Consider the following 27,835-nt stretch of genomic DNA (forward strand, 5'->3'; position numbering starts at 1 on the left):
TGACAGTGAAAACATTACGATTATTTTAACTGAATTAAAATGGAAAAACAATGAGTAATTAACAAGCTTTCAGAACGAACATGCTACAGTTTATTGTGCTGTCAATAAGTCAACACAGGCTTATCATGCAACAGTTCCATTAAATGAACGTGCTAACAATTAATTTTACAGCATTAGAGGCTAATATATGATGGCTATATACATTCAAGACTATTTAGAAAATCACCATCACGTTGGCTACGTTAACTTTCCAATGAAATGCATCACAATTGTTTTTAAAGTTAAACTAATACAAATTAATTCGCATTTGATACTCACACTCTGATTGTCATCCATCTTCGCTGGTCCTCTAATTCGGTAGCGTTGTCACTAAAAATCTAGGGTCCTAGAAATGCGGTCCTAAAACTGTGGTCCTGAAAATGCAGCCGGTTTTGCAGGCAGATGCTACTCGTCATGTAGTTTGTGTTTTTGACAGATTTTGTGTATTGGCTGAGGCCAAAGTTTGAATTGGGATTCAGAAGTTAGCTGTTTGTACAGTAGGGTGTGAGTTTTTAAAATTTTGTGTGAGGATTTGAGAAAATGGTGAATTGTTCCTAGAATTGTGTCTAATCTATTGAGAAAAACTGTAATGTATTGAAGAGGAAAATAAGAGTCTCTGTATCTCACTGTTACTCATTTATCGTGCAGCTCAAAGCATTCTGGGTAAAATCTCTCTACAATCTGTTCTGAAACATCAACACAGTTTCACTGATGATCCAGAACCAACCAAAAACCCAGGATAGAGCGGCTGAGTGAATGTGGTCTGGACTGTGTGGATGAGGCTCATTGTGTCAGTGACGCTGTAGAAGGACAGAGTTCCTTCACTGTGATCCACACACACTCCTATTCTCCTGCTGATGGACTTTACAGGGAGAGAAGTGTGTATCTTATTGTGCCAGAATGTGTAACTGGAGGAAGAGCAGGACAAACTCCAGGACTGATCATTACCTCCAAACCAACACTGATAACCCCTTCCCTTCCTGTTGATGCTCTTATATGACACTGATATATCAACACCATCATCTCCAGTCCACTCAATCTCCCAGTAACAGCGTCCACACACACTCTCTCTACACAACACCTGAAAACAACAATCAAATCTGTCTGGATGATCAGGATACGGCTGCACAGTGTCAGTGCCAGTAATCACTCTGTTCCTCTCAGACAGACTGAGGAGTTTATGCACTGTGTTCAGATCCGGAGTGAGCTGATGGGAATCTGATGAAGAGAAAACACATCAGAAACAGTAATTATGAATCTGTCTGATCTTTTAATGTATCTGAACTCTTCCCAGCAGGCACAGGATATAGACTCCAACGTCGGTCAGACGTTGGATTTTGGTTGAAAATGAAAGTTGGGTTGACGTCTAAATCCAATGTTTGTTTGACGTCAAGCTCCAACGTGGGACAGTTGTTGAATTTTGGTTGGAATAAACCAAACCAAAAGGTGAAATGCATGGCCGTACACTTATTACCAGCTTCACTTAAAACTAACCAGATTTACTTTATGTAATTTTCGGTTTAATGAAATCATTATTTTGTATTTTAAAGTCACCATGATGGTGGTTAGCGTTTGCTTTAGTTGTCCTCTTGACCCTTTATTTTATGATATAACATTTTGTGTGGCTTCTATAACTGTGTTTTTATAAAGCATAATGGTTGTAACTAAAGAAGGCATGAGATCAGGTGATATTGGTTGTTTCTTGATGATGATGATAATGACATCAATATCATCATGTATTTGCCTGAATCCCTGATCTTTTTAAGTGTCGAATGCTAATTATATATGACTTGATGTTTTAATATTATTTTATTAATAATATAATTTATGTGATTCTACAGCATATCTAGCAGTGTGGTTTATCAAATAATATACTTGCTTTTTAAAAACTATTTAGTGCACAAAAACTTTTACTCTATGGCATTCCTTAGACACACACAGACATCAAGAAACAGTGTATGAATCTCAACAATGGTGAAAATCAAACAAAATATCCTGATAATCAGATCAAATCTGAGCATAAAACAAGCTACAAAAAAAATCTAGCTGCATAATTTATTAATGCCGCAATGCATGCTGGGAGATATGGGTGAGTTTTGATTGGTTGTACCCAGCATGCACTGCAGCATGAAGCATTTCATTGATTATCACCATTATTGAGAGTCATACACTGAATTTTGATGGCTAAGTAATAATGTAGAGGAAAATAAACTTAAATAAATTATCAATAAACATCCAACATCACTTCATGTTATTTCCTCTAATCTTTTTTTGCTACAACAAATGTGCTGTATAAACACAGATTTGGCAGTCTGAGAAAATTGAATATTTTAAAGTCAAGGATCAAGAGTCCAACTAAAGCAAATGCTAACCACCATCATGGTGACTTTAAAATACAACTATTGATTTCATTAAACCGGGAATTAAATAAAGTAAATCTGGTTAGTAATAAGCTGGTAATGCTGTTTGAGTTGTTGACTCTTCTGCTGAGATCTTCAGAGATTTAATGTGCTGCAATGCATGTGACATTTTTTGCGGTGCTTATTCCAACCACAATTCAACATCTGTCTGACGTTGGAGCTTGACGTCAAACAAACGTTGGGTTTAGACGTCAACCTGACTTTCATTTTCAACCAAAATATGATGTCTGACTGATGTTGGATTAGTTGGAGTCCAACGTCTTCCTGACGTCACATTGACGTCCTGTGTTTGCTGGGTTAATGAATCAATGTCCAGTGTATCATCAGTGTCTCAGTGCAGCTGACCAAATATCCTGTGCAAATCATCATTTACATGATCAATTATAAAACTCTTCAATCATGATTTATTTCTCCTTCTACAGGAAGAACATGAACACATTCAGTGAGTTTTTCTGCTTGTTTTCTAGTGACTCACATTGTAGGAAGTCGTTCCTGGTCTTGGGATTCATGTTGGTGAAAGTGACTGTGGAAATAAACAGACATGAACAGCGTGAAGAGAAATGACAAGATAAAATACATTAATTTGAGACATTTCTAATATGATGCTCTATGATATTACATGATGGACTCATTTCTGAGAGCAGATTAATCTCCAGGGGCTTCATTTATAAAACACACACATGTCGGATTGATCCTAAATTCCATGAATATCATCCTACATCATGTATATCCCCCTGGGGTCGGCGGTCGTGCCGGTGTTGTGCCGAATTTCGATCCCCGACAAAATTATTACCCCCCCCCCCCCCCCCCCCCCCCCCCAGCATTAGGATTAGTTGTGGGGGAGGGGTTAGGATTAGGCAATCAGGTACTGACTTCAACGAGGGGGGTAATAATTTGGCACAACACCGGCAATACCAGCTCGCTTTTATTCTTATCAGTGCAAAAGAGACTAAAAATACTCTGTTGATTTTGATCTTACATATAAGAGTTATACACCATTCAAACCGGTTAAATGTCTTCTTTTATTTGTGTACATAATAAAAACAAAATGTTGTGTTTTTCGTAAAATAAAGAAAATAAACTTTATGCGCGTTCTGCCGTCTCTCTCAGTGTGAAGTTCATTCTGAAACGCGACAGAAAATGATCTGGAACTCAGCGAATGTTTGTCACACAGACTTGAAACGTATGCCTTTACAATGCTTGGAGACTATTTTAAATGATGTAAATTATACCAAAAACAAATAATCTCTGTTTAATTAATCTGTATGAAAGCAATGACATATATAGTTTCACAAACGCCTCCTAATTAACTCTAATATTACCACACCCACGCGTGCACGAGCATTGACATGCAAATGATCCATGAGGAGGAACGCAAAACTGTTAACGCCTCATCTTCTCAAAACAAAGAATCAGAGACTCCAGTAACTTACTCCTTTTCATCGAGTTCAGAAGACTTTGTTTGTGCTGGCTGTGTTGTTTCACTAGGTTTTACCTCAGAAGAATTAGAAGAACTTGATTTGAAGATGAGAAGATTTTTAAGGTAAGACATTTTAAACTGGTGGCAGACTAAAATGTACGTTATGAAATGAGATTGGAGTAAAAGCACAAAGCCTAATAGTGGTGTCGACAATAATCGATTCGGCGATGGATCACAATGCGGGGCATGCACGATTCAGCATCGATGCGGCAAAGTGCCATAATCAATTATGTCACAGTTTATTTTCTTGCCTTGAGTTGGACAATAAAGTTGTGAAGTTTCAATTACTTCCGGGGGCATAACAACAACAACAATCAAGATGGCTGAGGCGGAGGGAGATGACCGTGATAGGTAATTAAAAACGCACCCAAAGCTTGGAAAGCGGACAACTGGGCACATTTCGGATTCATTCTTCAACATTCACATGAGACTGAACATGGTAAAATGAAAAATCAAACACCTTGGAAATGACAGGTATATACTATGTTTCAGGAATGGCACAAAGGTGTCTGACTGTTCAAGTCTCTGTCTTTAGATCAGTATTCAATAATGTGCTTTTTGTCCTTGTTGTGTAGCTTTGGATTATGTTGTGTTGTAAATAAATCCAAACAATCAATAAGCCATCCTTTTTTAAATTCACTTCTCATTCTTTGTGCAAGGCTCCTCATAATGATAGGGCCATTATGGGAGGGTCTTTGTCTTTCTCACACTTCAAAAAACACAATTTGAAAAAAGTTGAATTGACTGATTTTGTTGTGTTGGGTCAGCAAACATCCACACACTGTAAAAAACACAACTTGAAAAAAGTTGAATTGACTGATTTTGTTGTGTTGGTTCAGCAAAAATCCACATTGTAAAAATCTTGTACAACAAAGTACTAAACTTAGTACTAGTACTAAGTACTAAACTTAGTCTGTGACACACAAAACAACATTTAGTTGAGTCAACTTGACATTATTTGTTTTCTGGAAAGATGCAACTATTCTGTAACAAATCTTTTGTAGTTGAGCCGATTTAAAAAAATATGTCTATTGGAAACAGAAGTCCTTATTAAGAATAAGATGTAGATTTTTTTATAGAAAATGTTTGGTCACCATTTTGGTGATGAGCATTTCCTTGAGTTGGGCAGTTTGACTCTTGGCATTTTAGGTGAATTTGTGGTCTTTGTAACAGTGTTTAAGAAAACACATAATTTGTTGTAAAGAAATCTATGAACAAAAATGGTCAGCTGATATAGAGAACAGCATTACAAAGGGGAATATTACACTTTTCTTATTCCTAAAAAGTGATTATTTGTAAATAATATATTATATTTACTACCAAAACTTTAATGCAACAGATCAGATATTCTGAATTTAGATTTGTAACTACATTGTGTGTTTTTTTTTTTTTTTTTAGAAACACAGACATCAAGGATTAGCATATGAATCTCAACAATGGTGACATGCTTCATGCCGCAATGCATGCTGGGAGCCATGATTTTAATACTATGGTGGCTCCCAGCATGCATTGTGGCATGAAGCATGTCACCATTGTTGAGAATCATATGCTGATTCTTGATGTCTGTGTGTGTGTCAAAAAAAATTTGTAACTTTTATTTTTTTAACTTTTATAATTTGTAATTTTTATAACGTATTTAAAGATCCAAATTCATAATATCTGATCTGCTACAAGAAATTTTTGCTGGTAAAATATTAATAAAAAATTATTCATTTTGATCAGATATCAGATTAGTGATTTATTCTAGTTTATGAGGCTGAAATCTTGATCATCTTGGTTTCTTTTTTCTTAGCAACAAATTATGTGTTTTGCCAAACACTTTTACAATGACCACAAACTCACAAGAAAAAGCAAGTGTCGAACTGCCCAACCAAAGGAAACGCTCATCACCAAAATGGTGATGACCAAATGATTTCCAATGGACAATTTTTTTTTTAATTGGCTCAACTACAATAGATTTGTTACAGAATAGTTGCACCTCTCCAGAAAACAAATTATGTCAAGTTGACTCAACTAAAAGTTTTTTGTATCACAGACAACTTATTTTCAGTTCGTATAACTGTTATTTACAAAAGTTGAGTCAACAAGAAAAAGCTAGGGGATATTAGTACCAAGTTTTTTGTTGTTGTTCAAGCTTATTTTTTTTACAGTGCAGGTGTGAAGCACTCAATATTCATGACGTATTTTGTGCCTCTTACACAAAACATGTCTTACAATTTTTTAATCATTATATTGTTTTACCTGAATGAGTAGGCAGTGTAGAGCATTCACCCATGCTCGCTTGCAGTTTAATGTGCCCCAGTAGCCACCGTACTTGTTATATATGGTGCCTGCGCAAGAGTGGTGGGGTTCGATACGAGGCTAGGCTACCTGATACAGGAGTTGTGTGAGGAGACTACTAAACAGAGTTCGGTTTATAAAGTATTCCCTTTGCCTGGTCATTCTACAGGCAGGATGATTTTCACATAGTTTTGGAGCAAATATTCTAGGCTATGTGATACAATTTTCTAAAGTTTTGTGAAGAAATAATCAGTTTGGGGTTCATGACCTTATTTCAGTGACATTTTTTTTTCACAAACCACGCATAAATGTCATTATCTTAAAACTAAAAACTTTTACATACATGCTGCTTACATATTAATGTAGCAGAGTTTGTGCTGAATACAGTGTAATAATACTTTATAATTTTGGACGTTTTATAAATCATAGGAACATTTCAGAAACTGTTGTACGTCTGTACAGACGTCTGTATAAACGAGGCGCAGGGCTTTACCTCCGTCTGAGATCTTCTTGATCTCCTCTTTGCAGAAATCCTGCAGTTTGTCTCTCAGCTGACGGACAGATTCTCTCAAGCCATCAAAAGAGGAGAGAGAACTGAAGGAAACGTCGGGTTCGTCTGTAGATTCAGGAGGTGCTGAGAGAGACTGGAAACTCTACAGAAAACAAAAATCAAAACTCATCATCTCCACACTTTAGCCAATAACCTGCACTATATCAGATCTGAGCGGCTCTTGTGGACTCAACTTCTCTTCAGTGACTCGCTTCAGTCCAGCACTTTCACACACTCAGATCATTCTTCTCATATTCAGCATTTAATGCTACAAACTCTAGTATTTGACACTTAATAATAATAATAATAATAATATAATTTAAATATATATATATATATACGCATCTCATCAGTAAAGCCGGTTCCTTGATTAGTAGTAAATCGCCATCACCTGCTTTCAGATGTAGCGTCATTTACTACACCAGGAGTCCTCAACTCTGGACCGAGAGATCCACTTTCCTGCAGAGTTTAGCTCCAACCCTAATCAAACACCTGGACAAGCTAATCAAGCTCTTAATGATTACTACAATGTTACAGGTACACAACAAAATCAACATTGCTCAGAGTGTTAAAGTTAATGAGATAATTATATGATTAATTAAGTGATGTTTGAGCATTAGTGATGAACACCTGATGTTAACAAGCAGAATCACTGAAGAAAAGAGGAACACAAGAACTACAACTGACTTCAACCACACCCTTAGTTGAAATCAAATGAAGAAAACATTAAATCTGTGAAGATATCAGCAGAGGAGGAATAAACAACTCCACACACAGCATTACCAGCTTCACTTATTACTAACCAGATTGACTTTATTTTTGTCACAAGTCTACGGAATTGATTGTTGAGAGTTGATATTTTAGTGATCAAAAAAGTATGCTACCATTATGGTGGTCAATGTTTGCTTTGGTTGGTCTCGTGACCCATTTGTTTTCCAAAGCAAGCTTCTTTAAGCATTTGCCATAATGTTTCATGATAAATACTTGAGCTTTGCTGAACAAAAAGTTCAAAATACAAATATGCTTTTATGTGTTCTAGATGCTTAAATGAAACTTATAAAGAGATATTTGTTAAAGGTCATTTGTCACAAGATTATTATTTTATTTTGATTATTGACTGAGGTTCAGGTATACTACATATGTAAAAAAAGGCTTAATAAACAATTGTCAGTGGTAAAAATGCACACGTATATCTTCTGAAAATATACACTTAGACATCAACACTTACCATACAATCCTCAACAGTGGTGACAATAATTATCCATACTGCAGTGCATGCTGGGATTTTTTTTCAAATTATGATACCCAGCATGCATTGCAGCATGAAACTTTTTTTTTATTGTCACCATTGTTGAGATTTGTATGCTGATTTTTGCTGTATGTGAGTTCGGTAAAAACTGCAGAATAATATCTTGTATGCATTTAACAGTTTTAAAATTCCACATGATAAATAATGGATGTAGTTTCACAGGGTAGACAAGGGAAACCCCTCAAATGTATTAATGACCAAACACTGATTAGTGATTTTACATTATTTTACATTCAATAAGTTCAGGCTCCAATGATATGCTACCATAGTCTGATTTTACTGCTTTTCCAACATTATATATGTTGTTGCAGAATAAAATCAAACATAGAGAGTGACGGGTCAACAGCTCAACTAAAGCAAACACTGATCTCTATAATGGTGGCATTATATTTTTACCAATAAAATATCAACATTTAAACCTCTGTTAATTCTCAAATATAACTTCCGTAGAAGCATGGAAGAAATCAAATCTTTACTGGTTCATCACTAATGCTCAATCATCTCTTAATTAATCACTTAATTATCTCATTAACTTTAACACTTTTAACACTCTGTAGAATGGGACAATATGCACTTGAGCAATGTTGATTTAACATTGGGGATTTTATTGTGTACCTGTAACGTTGTAGTAATCATGAATACCTTGATTAGCTTGTTCAGGTGTGTTTGATTAGGGTTGGATCTAAACTCTGCAGGAAAGTGGATCTCGCGGTCCACAGTTGAGGACCCCTGTACTACACAGAGCCGTAGTTAACTGACAAGCTGAGCCATATCGCATTAATTATCGCAGGCGATACGTCAGCGATAATTATGCGATATTGCTCAGCTTGTCAGTTAACTACGGCTCTGTGTAGTAAATGCCACTACATCTGAAAGCAGGTGATGGCGATTTACTACTAATCAAGGAACCGGCTTTACTGATTAGATGCGCCAAACAATGTCATGCGATATATCGCCCAGCCCTAATATATATCACACGTTAGTGTACATCACCTTCTCTTAGAATGCAGTGTGTATTTGTTATATCTTTCTGAGTATAAATGAACACAAACAGCATGGCCTATGTCTAACCACACTAGAGATATCAATCCTCATAACAGAGGAATGTCCCGCTTGGAAATTCCCCCTTTCTTATTGGTTGAGCCAATCCTAAAAGGTGGGACTTTTCTCAGGCTTTAAATGGTCTCTACACAAGCCCTTCCTTCTCTTGTATGTTCGGGTTGCTGTCCGGCGGGGCCGCGCCAGACCCCAGACCCCAGACCCCAGGGCAGCAGGCATTGACTCACAACCAGCCATGTGGTCATTCAGGAGAGAGATGTCTCTCTCAACCACAACAGAATCAAGGACAACCTCAGGAGTTTGGCATAGTGTCTTCATTCAATGCAGAAGAAGTCCATCGCAACTCCCGCCATCAACTCTTCCGACTTCCTCCCTTCTCCTGTTTGCTCTGTGTGTCCTCTCCGGCCCAGGGGCCTCATTTATAAAACTGTGCGTAGGATCCTTACTAAAAGTGTAAGTGCGCCCGAAAGCCAAAAATGGCGTGCGTAAAAAAATATTCAGACTTAAAAACTGTTCATACTCCAGAACCTGCGCAGAATTCACTTTATAAATCCCAGTCAGCGGAAGATTGTGCGCACATGTGTCTCCTCCCCGAAATAACCATATATGGAGATTACAACGCCTAGTTTTACTATGCATATCCTCATCTGCATATCATTTGCATATGATTATTCATCCACTTGATAACATGTTTAACGGTAAGACATTAGGAAAATATGAAATACGGATGTGCCGTCACATTACATTAATAAAAATAATTTAGTAGCCTATCCTTGCCTTGTTTTTGAATAAATAAATCAAATAGTGTAAAATACATTTCAGAGAAAGTTTTTCTCAATCTTTTCCACTGACCAAATAGTATTTTTAATTTATTTATATTTTTAATGGAAACAGATAGACCTTGTTGTGTATTATATTTGCACAATCTGCTATTATCATGATAAGCAATTATAGTTAAAACTGTAGTTAAAACATTAAAACACAGCATGGCAAAGAAAAAGTGTTCAAAAGCATTGCATCCACAACAAATATTTATAGGCTATTTATTGAATATATATATTTTAACTTTTCAGTAAATTTCATGTAAGTGTTTAACTCCATTAATGAGAATGGCATATTTAATCTAAATGTTTATGTCAGAAGTAAAACATAGTTTAAATCATTATTTTATTTAAACTGTTATTGTGAACATGCACTGTAGTTATGATTGGGACTCATAATGAAGATTCACGGTTTTACTTAATCTGCCGTTAGATATGCGTCAGTTTCACTAAACGGCCAACGCGCTCGCTGGCGTGGACAATTAAGAAGGGATGGATATTTGAAGAGTTCAGTTGCAAAACGCGATAAACGCCATTTTTTGACATTTGGATTTTATTATTAGAAATCACTGTTCAGATGTACCTTACCCAGTCAACACGTTGATCTCACAATGATCTCTCCATATGATCATAATGTGAGGTCACAGTGAGTTAAAAGTGTAACCGCACTGTGCACTCACTGTGTGCTCATATTATGGTCACAATATGAGCTCATCCCAGCTAAAAATGTTATTGGACGTGGACTCCAACATCACTCAGATGTCAAATTTTGGTTGAAAATTAAAATTGGGTTGACGTCTAAACATTTTTCTGATGTCAGGATCCAACTTTATTAAACAACTCCACAAATAGCATTACTAGCTTCACTTATTACAACAACAAAAAAAGAAAATTTGAGAAAATCTCAAATTGTAAGCCACCATTATGGAGATCAGTGTTTGCTTTAGTTGGGCTCTTGACCCTTATATTATTAACTTTAGATTTTGCTTGTCTGCTGTTACTGATTAATAACAGTCAGACGGACAAAGAGATATTGTGATGTGATGGTGTCGGTTATGTTTTGGCATAATCATATTGTGATCTGAAATGATCAAAATATATTTAGATAGTTTGGTTTAACTTGTTTGTTAATACAGTAGCTGTATGTTTCTAAATCATATAATTTTCAGTATTTTTAATATAATCCAATAATAGTTATTCTGATTAACAACACAGACATCAATAATCAGCCTGTGAATCTCAACAATGGTGACAAGAATAGAGCATGTTGCAGTGGCTGCCACCAATCAACTCATTAATGGCTCCCATCATGCATTGCGGAATTAATAAATTATGATCTGATTTGAAGTAATTTCCTTTTCCTAATTGAATATTTTGCTCATCACCATTGTTGAGATGCATAGACTGAATCTTCATGTCTGTGTGTGCCTAAAATGAAGATTTTTTTTCAAAACAACTTTAAAATAAATTATTCCAAATTTATTTATCAAAAATTCTGGATATTTATGTAGAATCACAGTTATGCAGTAATAAACAACATAAATCTAAATCAGAAATAAGGGTTCAGTGATCAAATTCCAATTATGATTGTTATAACATAACTAATAGATCACTTTTTTTATTTGTTCATCTGTCTGTTATAATAACAGCAGGCACACAAAATCTACAGATAATAATATAAGGGTCAAGAGCCCAACTAAAGCAAACACTGATCTCCATAATGGTGGCTTACAATTTGTGATTTTCTCCTTCTGTGATTCTGCTTGTTAACATCAGGTGTTCATCACTAATGCTCAATCATCACTCAATTAATAACTTAATTATCTCATTAACTTTAACACTCTTGAGTGTTCATTAAACACTCATATTTTAACACTTTACACTCTTGAGTGTGGACTCATATAAACTCCCAGGAGTGTTAATTTACCACCAGAGTTTTTGCTGTGATACTTCACATTTGCTCTTTCTATAACAAACACAACAGCCAGAGAAAAACTAACATCAAATAGTCAAGGCCAAAGAGCCCAACTAAAGCAAACACTGACCTCCATAATGGTGACCAAACCAAACAACTACTTTCAAACCAACTTCGACATCTAAACCTCTTTTAAGAGGATCAGTCCTGTGTCTGCTGGGAAACTTCCCGCTAAACCCTTATAATAATGTTAGGGGATAATGTTCTATCAATGTAATCACTAAACATTTTTAAAATGTTTTTAGAGACTGTTATCCTACTTTTTAGGAGAACATTCTGGTAACAAAAATAAAATTAGCTACAGAAACCATAACATAATATAATGCTCTCAAAACATTCATAGAACAATAACATTTCTAGCTGGGATGAGCTCATATTGCGGCCATGAGCACATAGTGAGTGCGCTGTGAGGTTACACTTTTAGCTCACTGTGAACTCACATTGCTCACGTTGTGACCACATGATGAGATCACTGTGAGATCACCGTGTTGACTGGGTAATCTATGTGTGAATTGCTGCCATTAATACGATTTAAAAATTTACATTTTAAGCCTACAACAAAATGTATTTTTTCACAAAACGCGATATCCGCCAGCCCAGTTTCTTTACAAAGTGCGATATAACGGAACGTTGAGGATGCTGCGCGAGCTCAGGATGTCACGCGAGGAGAGAGTCACCACCGGTGAAGTGCTCCGAGTTTGCTCAGTGATTTAACGATAATATCAAAACAAAAAACATATTTTTAAAAAGAGGATTCAATAGGCTAACTAAAACACTTTATCATTTAATTGTTTATACTGTAGGCGAGCTGTCAGTCACGTAGGCTACGTCACTGATCAACAGCTGTCTGTCAGTCAGAGAATCAAAGCTTCAGAGTCAAGCTAACGTTATGGACTTCGATGACGGATTGGATCCGGTCAATCCAGCTACTGTTGGGAGAAAGAGGAAGGCATCTAAAGAAAATCATCAAAGGGAGAAGACCAAACGGGCAAGGCATTCAGGGGAGGGAAAACATCCAAAGATTAATTGCGGTCATCGTGCGACACGCACACGCACGCGCGCGCGCACGCACACACACACACACACACACACACACACACACACACACACACACACACACACACACACACACACACACACACACACACACACACACATACACAAAACATTGATTCACTAGCTTTTCTTAATGGTAGGCTATTACAGTAATAGAATATAGCCTAAGGTGGATATATAGCGTTTTGCAAAAAAAAAAAAAAAAAAAAATGCTGTTATGTTGCGTATGTTCTGGCCAAAACTAACTCAGAATCTTATTATTATTAATCAATCTTTGTATATACTATTCCATATATTTATTATCTATTGTTTTTTTAACCAATTTAAGATGTTTGACAATGTTAAGATAAATATGTTGCATTTTGGCATGTTTTTTTACTTATTTATGAACTATTTATGGACATAAAATTAAATAAAAAAATTCCTGGATTTGAAGAATATTGTGTCCCTGGCGTTCACTGAGCTCAAGTAATAGTTTAATGTACAAAAAATTGTGAATGAACTTGACTGTTGATGTCTTAAATAATAATGTCAAATAACCAACATTTCTCAAAATGGATATATCTCGTTTTGCAACGAAACTCTTCATTTGCTTCAAGTGATAGGCTTGGTGAGTGAAATTATATTTGAATTATCTTTCTTTATATGTATCATTTTATTTAGATTTTCTGTCTAAAAGTGACCAAAAAGACATTTAACTCCAGCTCACCATCGGTGTCGCCAAACTGCTCCGTCTCCAAAACGTTCGTACGCATGGGTCAGAGTTTGCGTGCAGGTGCGCACATTTTCCCATCAAGTTTGTTTTTATAAATCACAACTTATGCGTCGGAAGTGGCGTACGCCTCTGTCAGGGCCTGTTTTGTGCGTGCGCAACGGTTATAAATGAGGCCCCTTCACTCAAAAAAAAAATTATGTCTAAAAATAAGATTTATGTATTTGAATTGCATAACAAATTTCCATCCATTTGGATTACATAGTTTTAACATAAACCAATTAATAATCTGAATGTGATTCATATTTTTAAGTCATATATAAATGAAACAGATAAGATTTATGTAATTGTATTAATAAACTGAATGTGATTCATATTTGTCAGTCATATGTAAATTAAATGGATAAGATTTATGTAATCGTATACAGAAAAACGCCCATGTTAAGTTAGCACTGCTCAGTGTTCATATGTGTGCACACTACACTCAAAAAAATAAATTGTTGAATGAACATGATTTAATCGTATCACCCATTATGCATCTAAGCAAGATTTGAATATTTTATTTGAACACAATATTGGTTTGTAAATTGAACATGATTGTAATATGTCAATGCAACTTCTTTGCAACTAATTGAATCAACATGTTTGTATTGTGTTAGACGAATCAAATGTATTCTCATTCACTCAAAGCACAGGAAAGCAGAATCACCAAAGGAGAAAATCAAATTTTAAAAATACCATTATGGAGATTAGTGTGTGTTTTGGTTGGGATCTTCACCCTTAAATTATTAACTTTAAGTTTTGTTTGACTGCTGTACATAAGTTATAACAGCCAGATGAACAAATAGGAATGGTGATCTGATGGTGTTGGTTGTGTATTAACATAACCATTATTTCACTATCATTTAGCCAGAATCACTGAACTCATATGGAGTCCAATTTATGAGTTAGGTTTAATTTATTAATTTTAGCTGCATAATAGGTTTAGCCTTTTCAATGAAATTAAAACGATCAAATAAAAACATATATATACACATTTCTTTTTTGGGCACACACAGACATCAATAATCAGTGTATGCATCTCAACAATGGTGACATTTATAAAGCATGTTGCAGTGCATTCTGTGTTGCACCAATCAAAACTCATTCATAGCTCCCATCATGCATTGCTGCATGAATAAATAATGAGCTTATGATCAGAGGTGATCTGTTTCTCACCATTGCTGAGATTCATACGTTAAATATTGATGTCTGTGTGTGCCTAAAAAAGAAATGTGTATATATATTTTTATTTTTATTGATTTGATTGTTTAATTTCATTGATAGGGCTAAACATATTATGCAGCTAAAATTAATAAAATAAACCTAAATCATAAATTGGACTCTATATGAGTTCAGTGATTCAGGTTAAATGATAGTGAAATAATGGTTATGTTAATACACAACCAACACCATCAGATCACCGTTCCTATTTATTCATCTGGCTGTTATAACTTATGTACAGCAGCCAAACAAAACTTAAAGTTAATAATTTAAGGGTGAAGAGCCAAACTAAAACACACACTGATCTCCATAATGGTGACTTAAAAATTTGATTTTCTCCTTTGGTGATTCTGCTTTCCTGTGCTTTGAGTGAATGAGAATACATTTGATTAGTCTAACACAATACAAACATGTTGATTCAATTAGTTGCAAAGAAGTTGCATTGACCTATTACAATCATGTTCAATTTACAAACCAATATTGTGTTCAAATAAAATATTCAAATCTTGCTTAGATGCATAATGGGTGATACGATTAAATCATGTTCATTCAACAATTTATTTTTTTGAGTGTACAGAGTTAAAGTACCATTGAATCAGTGTTGAAGTTAATGAGATAATTAAGTGGTGATTGAGCATTAATTATGAACACCTGCTGTTAACAAGCAGAATCAATGAAGAACAGAGAAACACAAGAACTACAACTGACTTCAGACACAGCCTTAGATGAAATCAACTAAAAACAAAAGAAGACATTAAATATTTGAAGATCTCAGCAGAGGAGGATTAAACAACTCCACAAACAGCATTACCAGCTTCACTTATTACTAACCAGATTTACTTTATTTAATATCCGGTTTAATTAAATCATATTTTGCATTTTAAAGTCACCATAATGGTGGATAGCATTTGCTTTAGTTGGGCTCTTGACCCTTGACTCTTTATTATAAAATGTTCTTTGGCTGTTATAATTTTGTGTTTTTAAAGCACATTTGATGTAGCAAACAAGCCATGAGAAAGTGAGATCAGGTGATGTTGGCTTTTAATTGGTGATGATATCATCATGCAATTATCCGGCTCCCTGATCTTATTCTCCGCCTAATGCTTTGATTATATTGGACTTGTGTTTTTAATATTGTTTTATTCATAATAATTTAATTCTACAGCATATCTAGCAGTGTTGTTTGTAAAATATCCATGTTTTTAAAAAATATTTATTTAGTGAACAAAAACTTTAATCTATGGCATCACTTGGATGCACACAGACATCAAGAAACAGCGTATGAATCTCAACAATGGTGACAATCAAACAAAATTTCCAGATAATCAGTGCATGCTGGAAGATATGGGTGAGTATTGATTGGTGTTACCCAGCATGCACTGCAGCATGTAGCATTTCATTGATTGTCACCATTGTTGAGAATCATACACTGATTCTTGATGTCTAAGTAACATCTTAGCATAAGTAGATTACTGTGTTAAATGTTTTTAAAATAATTTATATTATTGAATAAATCACATTGCTCTGATGTTGTAAAATCAAATGACTTTAACTCTAAAAAAATATTTAAAATAAAAATCTATGACCAAACAACACTGCTAGATATGCTGTAGAATTAAATTATTATGAATAAAACAATATTAAAAACACAAGTCCAATATAATCAAAGCATTAGGCGGAGAATAAGATCAGGGAGCCGGACAATTGCATGATGATATCATCATCAATTAAAAGCCAACACCACCTGATCTCACTTTCTCATGGCTTGTTTGCTACATCAAATGTGCTTTAAAAACAAAAAATTATAACAGCCAAAGAACATTTTATAATAAAGAGTCAAGGGTCAAGAGCCCAACTAAAGCAAATGCTATCCACCATTATGGTGACTTTAAAATGCAAAATATGATTTAATTAAACCGGATATTAAATAAAGTAAATCTGGTTAGTAATAAGTGAAGCTGGTAATGCTGTTTGTGGAGTTGTTTAATCCTCCTCTGCTGAGATCTTCACATATTTAATGTCTTCTTTTGTTTTTAGTTGATTTCATCTAAGGCTGTGTCTGAAGTCAGTTGTAGTTCTTGTGTTTCTCTGTTCTTCATTGATTCTGCTTGTTAACAGCAGGTGTTCATAATTAATGCTCAATCACCACTTAATTATCTCATTAACTTCAACACTGATTCAATGGTACTTTAACTCTGTAGTGCACTGTTAGCCCTTACTGTAGAAAAAGCCCACATTCTTACAATATTATACCATTTTCCATTAAAACAGTAATATACAGGAATATACCTACAGGAATATACTGTGAATTAACAGCGCTCAAAGTTGACACTCAGAGGCTGTGTTCCCAATCACACCCTATACCCTCATTCACTATTCCCTACACTAGTTTACTAATATAGTCCACTTGAATGAAAAGAAGTGAGTGAATTGAGACACTGATGAACACCTGATAAGCAGAATCACTGAAGGACAGAGAAACAAGAACAGAAAAAAGAGAAACACAAGAACTACAACTGACTTCCAGCCACACTGAGTGTGAAACCAGTTTAACATTATTTATTTCAAGTTCTTGTTGAGAATGAACAGGGATTTAGTTAATAATAAAGTTTGTTGTCACCATGATGGAGATCAGTATTTGCTTTAGTTGGTCTCTTGTACCTTAACTCAAAGACTTCGTTCAATCATCTCTCTTCGGCTGCTGTAACATTGAGTGTATAAAGCACATTTGTTACAGCAAGAAAAGTCAAGGGGAAGTCAATCAGGAGTTTTTGGTTTTGTGATTTCAAAATCATACATGATTTATTACTATTTAATATATGTGAGCTATGAATTTCTGGTTTAATACCATATATCTGATAATCCTCAACATGAAATACAGCAATATTTCTGAAATCAGGTCAACTGAAAATTTTTGAAATCATATAGTGCATTAAATTTGTATTAACTCCTGCTTGACTCTGACACACACAGACATCAACAATCATCATATGAATCTCAACAATGGTGATGATCAGAAGTTTCATGTCGCAATGCATGCTGGGTACCAGGATAGTATAAAACTCCCAGCATGCTCTGCTGCATGAATAATAATTAAAAATATATATATTCCTACCATTGTTGAGATGCATGTTCTAATTTGTGATATTTCTTTGTTTCTACAAGACAGTGTAGCCCTTTTATTTTTGGTTATGCATGTGTTACAAATAAATTAGTCATTGTTGCTGTTGTTTCACGGTGGTGGTAACGTAACACTTTTGATTGAGAATTAAACTCTGAATGAGTGAAAACTAACTTCTTAGTGAATGGACAGGCCACATAATGATTTTGTCATGATAGTGAATATAACCACAATCATTCACGAACTGTGTGTGTGCGCACAAGTGTGACTTGCAAAAACACAGCTCAAGCAGCAAGAGAAAAAATTATGTGTTGGCATCAGCAACCCAACTAAAGCAAACACTGATCTCTATAATGGTAACTTTAAATCAAACATTTTCAATTAAACATCTCAATAACTACTTCTGTAGATGTATGACAGAAATAAAGTCAAACTGGTTAATAATACGTGTAATAATGTGTTATGGCTGGAAGTCAGTTGTAGTTCTTGTGTTTCTCTATTTTCTGTTCTTGTGTTCCTCTTTCCTTCAGTGATTCTGCTTGTTAACAGCAGGTGTTCAACACTAATGCTCAACAATCACTTACATATTCACTTAATGATCTTAATGATCTCACTGCAACACTGCGTCAATGTTACTTTTTACTCTTTGTAGTGCGGATGTTCCTGTGGGGTTGAAAGGGTTAACGGTGTAAGATAAAAAGACACACCCACAAAATGTATTTTAACAGTAATAAACTGTAAGTTATAAAACAGGTTTATACTGGCAACACTGTTGCCAGTAGTTTACTGTAAAATTTTGTTTTTTGGGTCACCATTGTGCTGAAGAGTAGAGCCTGTGCTTCAGTCCAGCAGAAGATCTAGAAACATCGATGATACGCTGCATGTTGCTTTATTTAACAGAATGTAATTGCTGGTTCAGTGGAAATCTTTTTATGTACTTAAGTTTTTTAATGGTTTGTAATGGAAGTTCTTAACTCTTTTCTCACATTATTAATGCATTACACATTTTAGTTTTACACATTTAAATTACAGTTGGTCAATTTAAGGCAGTAGGTTTCTGCAAGTGAAATTAGTTTTAAGTCAAATTTTAATTTAGTGCATTTTACAGTAACAAACTGTATAATACAGTAAATAACTGTACAAATAACAGTAAATTACTGGCAACAGTGTTGCCAGTATTTTACTGTAAAAAAACCCGGTAAGGTCTAACAGTGTGTGCACACATATGAACACTGAGCAGTGCTAACTTAACATGGGCGTTTTTCTGTATACGATTACATAAATCTTATCCATTTAATTTACATATGACTGACAAATATGAATCACATTCAGTTTATTAATACAATTACATAAATCTTATCTGTTTCATTTATATATGACTTAAAAATATGAATCACATTCAGATTATTAATTGGTTTATGTTAACCCTCTAAGCGCCAAAGTCGCAAAATTGCGACAAGACGTCATACTTAATAAAACAGGCTGTAGATCCTAATATGGTGTAATATCTCGTTTGTATTCCCTACCACTAGATGGCAGACATGTAATACTTTGATTCAAGACCAAAATGACGTCATGTTCCTATTCAAAGTATTGGAGAAAACAGCAGAGCAAGTGAGCGCTCGTGTCATTGATGCGGAAGCAGTTCAGTTCAGAGCGTCTGAGTAAATTGTGAGAGAAAATCATCAAATGGCTAATAAAAACTTGTATCGTGAGGATGTGTTGCAAATGTTATTCGCCGATTCTGACTCTGAAGGGGAATATTTGCCTTTTGAAAATGACGATCGCGCTTCTCCCGGTACATCTTTGCCGCGAAATGGTGCAGCTCGCGCTTCTCCCGGTACATCTTTGCCGCGAAATGGTGCAGCTCGCGCTTCTCCCGGTACATCTTTGCCGCGAAATGGTGCAGCTCGCGCTTCTCCCGGTACATCTTTGCCGCGAAATGGTGCAGCTCGCGCTTCTCCCGGTACATCTTTGCCGCGCAGTGGTGACAATGACAGTAGTCCGAGCTGTGCGCACTCGGCGCGCGCGTGAGGCAGATCTGGCCGCGCCCGCGCTGCTCGTAGCAGGAGCAGAGGCGGTGTGACACGGGGCAACTAAACAGGTCTTGTCTACTTGTGTTTGTGTGTCATATGAATAATATATATATGTTATATATATATATATATATATATATATATATATATATATATATATATATATATATATATATATATATATATATATATATATAATCAGAGTGCCTACTGTATGTAGTAAATGGAAAATCTCTACAGCAAAAGGCCAACCACTACCTGCATTCGGTTTGTTTCTACCATTTATTAGTAATGATTTACACAGTTTGTTTACTACTTACTATTTACCTGAGCATTCAGTTTTGTGCAAAATAGCATACAGAAGGTGAGGGACATTTTGGGGGGAAAGAAGTGCTGCATTTTATCATTTAAACTTGTAACTTTTCATGAAAATTCTATAATCCAAGATAGCCGCCACCATATGACGTCATAATATGCAAATTAGATGGGAAAATGTAATCCCTACATAAACTTTGGGTCATCCTTAATATTTCTCTAATTTACAGAAAGTCTCTATCTTTTATCACTTTTAAGATATAGCCTTTTGAAATTAAGATGTCAAAATTGAATGTTTTAGGAAAAAAACGCTGGCGCCTAAAGGGTTAAAACTATGTAATCCAAATGGATGGAAATTTGTTATGCAATTCAAATACATAAATCTTATTTTTAGACATACATTTTTTTTGAGTGTTGGCTGGCAGGCCACAATCCGCACTCCAGCCATGGGAACAGAGTTGAACTAACCATGCAAGTTCATCATATCTTTATGGTTATGGTTAATCCTTTGTAAATAAAGTCTTTTTCATTTATCTTCTTTGTCTTGCCGTCTATCTCTGCTAAACCTTGACAATAGTCATGAAAGTGTCTCTTTTTAAGTGAACTTTTATTTCAATAATATTATATGATCTGCAAGCAGAGTTTAAAAAATATATATTTGTAAGATTTTAAGTTAGTAACTACAAATGCACATTCAATTAATGACACTTCATTTTCACAAGGGACTATGTGTGAACTTTCCAGGTGTTTGAATGATAAAACATCTGCATGTTGAGAAGATTTGAGGAAAAGCAGTTCAAAGGCTACGAGTAGATGGATCATCATGTGTAACTTTTGGCTGGCTAGTGACACTGAAACTTCACAAGGACTCTTAAGGATCCCAATGTCAGGTTTTGTCTGGTTTTAATAATTTGTTTGTTTTTTTGGTTTTGTGAACAAATTGATCAATGTGTTGCAGGTAAATGGAAATAAAAATCAATATTATCAACTTTGAAGATCACTTGAACCAATTTTGGTGCCAATTACTAAAAGTATTTTAGTAGAAATAAAATATTTCATTAAAAAGATTATGAAAAATCTAGTTATGGTGGATATTGATATAATCAACTGATTTCATCAAGATGGAAAGATGTGTTGATATTTAACAGTAAATTTCCCAGGGCTTTGTAAGTGTGTCTCTTTAAACAGAAGATGATCAGATGAGAGTCTGACTGATGATATATGATAACTCAACACTCGACTGAATTCCTGACAACATCTCATTCTGCTCTCATGAAATGTTTCTCTGTCATAACTGGATCTTGCTCAAGTCCACTCACTCAAAAAAAAAAATTATGTCTAAAAATAAGATTTATGTATTTGAATTGCATAACAAATTTCCATTCATTTGGATTACATAGTTTTAACATAAACCAATTAATAATCTGAATGTGATTCATATTTTTAAGTCATATATAAATGAAACAGATAAAATTTATGTAATTGTATTAATAAACTGAATATGATTCATATTTGTCAGTCATATGTAAATGAAATGGGTAAGATTTATGTAATAGTACACAGAAAAACGCCCATGTTAAATTAGCACTGCTCAGTGTTCATATGTGTGCACACTACAGAGTTAAAGTACCATTGAATCAGTGTTGAAGTTAATGAGATAATTAAGAGCTGATTGAGCATTAAATATGAACACCTGATGTTAACAAGCAGAATCACTGAAGAACAGAGAAACACAAGAACTACAACTGACTTTAGACACAGCCTTAGTTGAAATCAACTAAAGATAAAAGAAGACATTAAATATGTGAAGATCTCAGCAGAGGAGGATTAAACAACTCCACAAACAGCATTACCAGCTTCACTTAATACTAACCAGATTTACTTTATTTAATATCCAGTTTAATTAAATCATATTTTGTATTTTAAAGTCACCATAATGGTGGATAGCATTTGCTTTAGTTGGGCTCTTGACCCTTGACTCTTTAATATAAAATATTCTTTGGCTGTTATAATTTTGTGTTTGTAAATGAAATTTGATGTAGCAAAAAAGCCATGAGAAAGTGAGATCAGGTGATGTTGGCTTTTAATTGGTGATTATATAATCATGCAATTGTTTTGCTCCCTGATCTTATTCTCCGCCTAATGCTTTGATTAGATTGGACTTGTGTTTTTAATATGGTTTTATTCATAATAATTTAATTCTACAGCATATCTAGCAACGTTGTTTGTAAAATACAAGAAACAGCGTATGAATCTCAACAATGGTGACAATCAAACAAAATATCCAGATAATCAGTGCATGCTGGGAGATATGGGTGAGTTTTGATTGGTGGTACCCAGCATGCACTGCAGCATGTAGCATTTCATTGATTGTCACCATTGTTGAGAATCATACACTGATTCTTGATGTCTAAGTAACATCTTAGCAGAAGAAGATTACTGTATTAAATGTTTTTAAAATCATTTATATTATTTAATAAACAACATTGCTCTGATCTTGTAAAATCAAATGACTTTTACTCTAAAAAAAGATTTAAAATAAAAATCTATGACCAAAGTATTAGACAATTAAGTTCAGGAATTCAGGCAATTACGTGACGATGACTTTGTATTACACCAGTAAACAGCCAACATCACCTAATTTTCTCATGGCTTTTTTTGCTACAACAAATGTGCTTTACAAACTCAATTATAACAGCCAAAATAATATTCTAGATGTGTTAAGGTTAAGGGTCAAGAACCCAACTAAACCAAATGCTATCCACCATCATGGTGACTTTAAAATACAAAATATGATTTCATTAAATCGGATATTAAATAAAGTAAATCTGGTTAGTAATAAGTGAAGCTGGTAATGCTGTTTGTGGAGTTGTTTAATCCTCCTCTGCTGAGATATTCACATATTTAATGTCTTCTTTTATCTTTAGTTGATTTCATCTAAGGCTGTGTCTGAAGTCAGTTGTAGTTCTTGTGTTTCTCTGTTCTTCAGTGATTCTGCTTGTTAACATCAGGTGTTCATAATTAAAGCTCAATCACCACTTAATTATCTCATTAACTTCAACACTGATTCAATGGTACTTTAACTCTGTAGTGTGCACACATATGAACACTGAGCAGTGCTAATTTAACATGGGCGTTTTTCTGTATACAATTACATAAATCTTATCTGTTTCATTTATATATGACTTAAAAATATGAATCACATTCAGATTATTAATTGGTTTATGTTAAAACTATGTAATCCAAATGAATGGAAATTTGTTATGCCATTCAAATACATAAATCTTATTTTTAGACATAATTTTTTTTTTTGAGTGTGTTCTACTAGATCTCTGTTACCTGCAGGAACTGGATGTGATCTTGTGTGTGTGAAAGCTGCTCCAGCTCAGCGTCTCTCCTCCTCAGATCATTGATCTCCTGCTCCAGTCGCTCCAGTCGTCCTTCAGCTCGACTCACTGCAGTCTTTTCCTGATCTCTGATCCGCTGTGTGACCTCAGAGCGGCTTCTCTCAATGGAGCGGATGATCTCAGTGAAGATCCTCTCACTGTCCTCCACTGCTGTCTGTGCAGAGCGCTGTTACACACACATCACAATCACACAGTGGCTTCAGCAGGACTGACAGAGTCCAAACTGAGACGTCTCACACTTCTCTTCTTCTCCAGACTCACCTTATGAGACTTCACAGCCTCTCTCAGATGCTGAAGATCTTTCTGTCTCTGCTGGATCCTCTGCCGGATCTTCATCTGCGTCTCCTTCAGCTGTTTCTGGAGGACAAACCAGTGACAGGGAATCACACATAAAACTACTGTCACACAAACATTAAAGTTACATGAATCCAGAGTTGCTGAAGTGGTTAAAGAGCTTGCATGGTAAGTTTTTACTGTCTGCTTCAAACCACAGATTCATGGTTTCCTGAAATGTCATCATTATTTTATCAATACCTAGTTTTATATCATTAGTATCATCATTTACTCTTCCTCAAGTCGCTCCAAACCTGTATGACTTTCTGTCTATTGTGAGTCACAACAGAAGATATTAACCCTCTGGGGACCAAAAACGCGCCAGCGCGTTTTGCTCGTGTTTTTTTTTAGCAATGCAAAATAAACTCAAAATGCTCTGTTAATTTTGATCTTTCATTTTCGTGTTATACATCAATTGATCCTGTTCAGTTTCTATTTCTTTTCTGTATACTCACAATAAAAATAAAGTGTTTTGCTTTTTGCCAAATGAAGAAAAAATAACATGATGCGAGTTCTGCACTCTCTCTGTCAATGAACTCCAATTTGAAACTCGTTAGAAAATGATCTGTAACTCCGCGAAACTGCAGTCAAACAGGCAAACATACCCATGGGCATAACGCTTGAGATCGCATCTTTCAAATGAAGTAATTTATATAAAAAACAAATATTCTCAGTTTCTGTAATCTGTATGAAAAGAGAGCGATTCCAGTCGAGCTCATAACGAACTCATTGACTTTAATTCGTTCACGCCTACTCACGGAGCGCGGTATTCACAAGATAATGTGTTAAGCCATCTATGCAAAACAGGTAAACGCCCCCAAGCAAATGCTTTAAGTTTCATCATTCAGTCACCTGCGCGTTGGGAAGATGGCACGATAATATTCTTCAACCTTTTTAAAAGGAATGGAGCTTTATCACTACCTCCGCCTGCAACTCGGAGTGCGCTTAGCAACAGATTCAGAAATCAGAAAGAGTAAGTACATATTTACCCACTATTATTACAGATATTTTACAGATATTTTCAAAAATTAATATGGAAAACATGTCGATTTTACTGGTTATCTAAGGCCAAATTAGAACCTGGAATTTATATTTTTCCCGCAGTGCTGAATGAGAAGAGCCATTAATATTATTAATAAACTATTGTTTTCTAAGTCGGCTAAAAACATCTCCATCTCCGCTGTTGCTTTTAGAGAGAAATGCTCCTTTCATACGCATTACATAATCAGAATGTATTAGCTTTCGATTCGAATTTGTTCGTTTTAAAGTGGACATTGAAGCTTTATTTAGTTTCTTATTTATTTAATTATATATTTAGTTTCAGTTCTCGCGCTCCAGTTCACGGAGATCATGAAAGCGCGCCTGATTGTTTTATTTTATTTTATTTAACAAAAGCACAACGTTTTCTTGTTATTGTGAGTTTACACAAATAAAAGTAGTTGCGAATAATGTATTTTTATTTTCTGTATGACCAGAAATGATAAGAGTATTTTAAGTTGTTTCCACTGTTGATAGGAAAATGCAAGTGTTTGCGTCTGCGGCTCCATGCCAAGTAGTGCGCGCTCCACACTCCACACCACAAACCGTTGGATATGCGTCAAAATCTTGTGTTTATTTGTGATAATCTTAGCCCTGTATTATTATTGTCTAACCCGTATAATGAATGACATTTGACAAATTGCTTTGTTAATTTTTTGGATAAAAGCGTCTCTAAATATGTAGCCTAATAAATGTTATAATAATTATTATTATTATTTGCGTACACGGACCCCAAACACACCGCGTCTTCTAAGTCAGGTGACTGTAAATGCGCAAAAACTGTTTCTATTGCAGTTTTGTGAAATATTCCTTTTTGCACAGTTGGTCGCAAGATCTGTGTGCTTTGTAAAAGGACAGATTGGTAAAAGGCTGGACACACCTTGTGGGAAATGCCAGGCATGCAATGTTCACTTGTGTCTTCAGTTGAACATTTAGTTCCTCCACAGAGGAATTACAATAAAACAGATTGAAAAACAAAACCTTTGAATCTCTTAGGCTTGCCTCATGATGGGCCATTGGGGGAGTGTCTGTCACACCCCGGGTCTGAATCTTATTAATATTGATGGGCCATTACCACTCCTGCATAAACCTCTTCTGAAAAAAAAACTGTCTTACAATTTTTTTTTCAATAACCACGCATAAACATTATTCTCTTAAAAATACAAACATGTACATACATGTTGCTCACATATTATGGTAGCCCCGTTTGTGCTATATAGAGTGAATTTACACCTTTGCCATTAACATGTTTATAAATAACTGAAAAAAAGCACAAATGTCAGGGCATTTCAAAACATCCCAAGGGCCCCAAAAACACCTTGGTCCCCAGAGGGTTAAGAAGAATGTCTCGCTGTTTACAGAGGCCAAATACAATATGATGACGATCAATAACATCAAACCTCATTGGTTCTTTCATGTCAACATGTTTTCAGACAATTGCTATTAATTAAAAATGTATTGTAGTTTAAACAATTAGCTGAACTTAAGAGTGATTTTTTTGACCCACTTAAGTAAGATTTAAGTATATAATGTAATTTCATAATTATATTAAATTCTATGTAGATTTTAAATATTATTAAAATGTACTTTAAAGTATAACTTTAAATTTTACATTACTACAAAGTGTTCTTTATAAAGTGTACCTATGAAACAGTCATGCAAGTTGACTCTCTTTAAGTGTACTTAAGTGGCCTTTCATTTCATTAATTTAAATTATCTGCAAGTTTTCTTAAACATACTTTTAATTAGAAGTACTCTACAGGTGCATGTCAATACAAGCGTACTCCTTTCTTTAACCACTAGTTGTTTATTTTTCTCCTTTTTGGAGATTGAAACTTTTTATTCCATTGACTTACAATGTATAAACTAAAATATTTGAGACATTCTTCAAAATATCATCTTTTGTTTTCCACAGAAGAAAACGAGGAAGTAAATAAAGACACTTTCATTTCTGTGTGATCAATCGCTCTCAGTTCATACCTGTGTCTCTGTCCTCTGTGCTGCAGTTGATACTGTGTTGTGGTTTTTATGTTCATACTCTTTACACAACACACAAATGCACTGTTGATCAGTAATACAGAATATTTCTAGCTCTTTATCATGTTTACGGCAGATCATGTCCTGCAGTCGTCCAGTGGCATCGATCACTTTGTGTGGTTTACGAGAGTGATAGTCCTCATGACGGTCAAAATGAGTTTGACAGTAAGATTCCTGACACACCAGACAGGACTTGACGGCTTTGTATTTTCTTCCAGTACAGACGTCACACTCCACGTCTCCAGCTCCAGCGTAACAGTCAGCAGGAAGTTTAGTCTTCTTCAGTTTCTCCACCAGTTCAGCCAGAATGGTGTTTTTAGCTAAAGCAGGTCTTGGACTGAAGGTCTGTCTGCACTGAGGGCAGCTGTAGACTCTCTTCTCATCCTCCTGATCCCAGCAGCCAGTAATACAGATCTTACAGTAACTGTGTCCACAGTGGAGAGTCACTGGATCCTTCAGGAGATCCAGACACACTGGACACATGAACTCATTCTGATACACTGAAATTCTGCTGGCTTCTGCCATTTTACTGCATGAATACAGAGACACAAACACACAACAGCTCAACAATACTCCAGTTTCTG

The 27,835-nt window shown here is 35.1% G+C and overlaps 1 protein-coding gene across 1 annotated transcript; it reads right to left on the reverse strand.

Annotated features, from left to right (window-relative positions):
* Positions 1-365: 365 nt before the first annotated feature.
* LOC307009198 (tripartite motif-containing protein 16-like) lies at positions 366-27,835 on the reverse strand. The gene is made up of 6 exons (XM_079632787.1): positions 27,195-27,835; positions 24,105-24,200; positions 23,776-24,009; positions 6,713-6,872; positions 2,935-2,982; positions 366-1,257 (listed from the first exon to the last, which is right to left on the reverse strand). Exons 1-6 carry the CDS (start codon positions 27,774-27,776, stop codon positions 734-736), a joined length of 1,644 nt encoding a protein of 547 aa, XP_079488913.1. The 5' UTR covers positions 27,777-27,835; the 3' UTR covers positions 366-733.

This window comes from Phoxinus phoxinus (assembly GCF_949152265.1).
Source record: "Phoxinus phoxinus genome assembly, chromosome: 1".
Classification (NCBI taxonomy): Eukaryota; Metazoa; Chordata; class Actinopteri; order Cypriniformes; family Leuciscidae; genus Phoxinus; species Phoxinus phoxinus.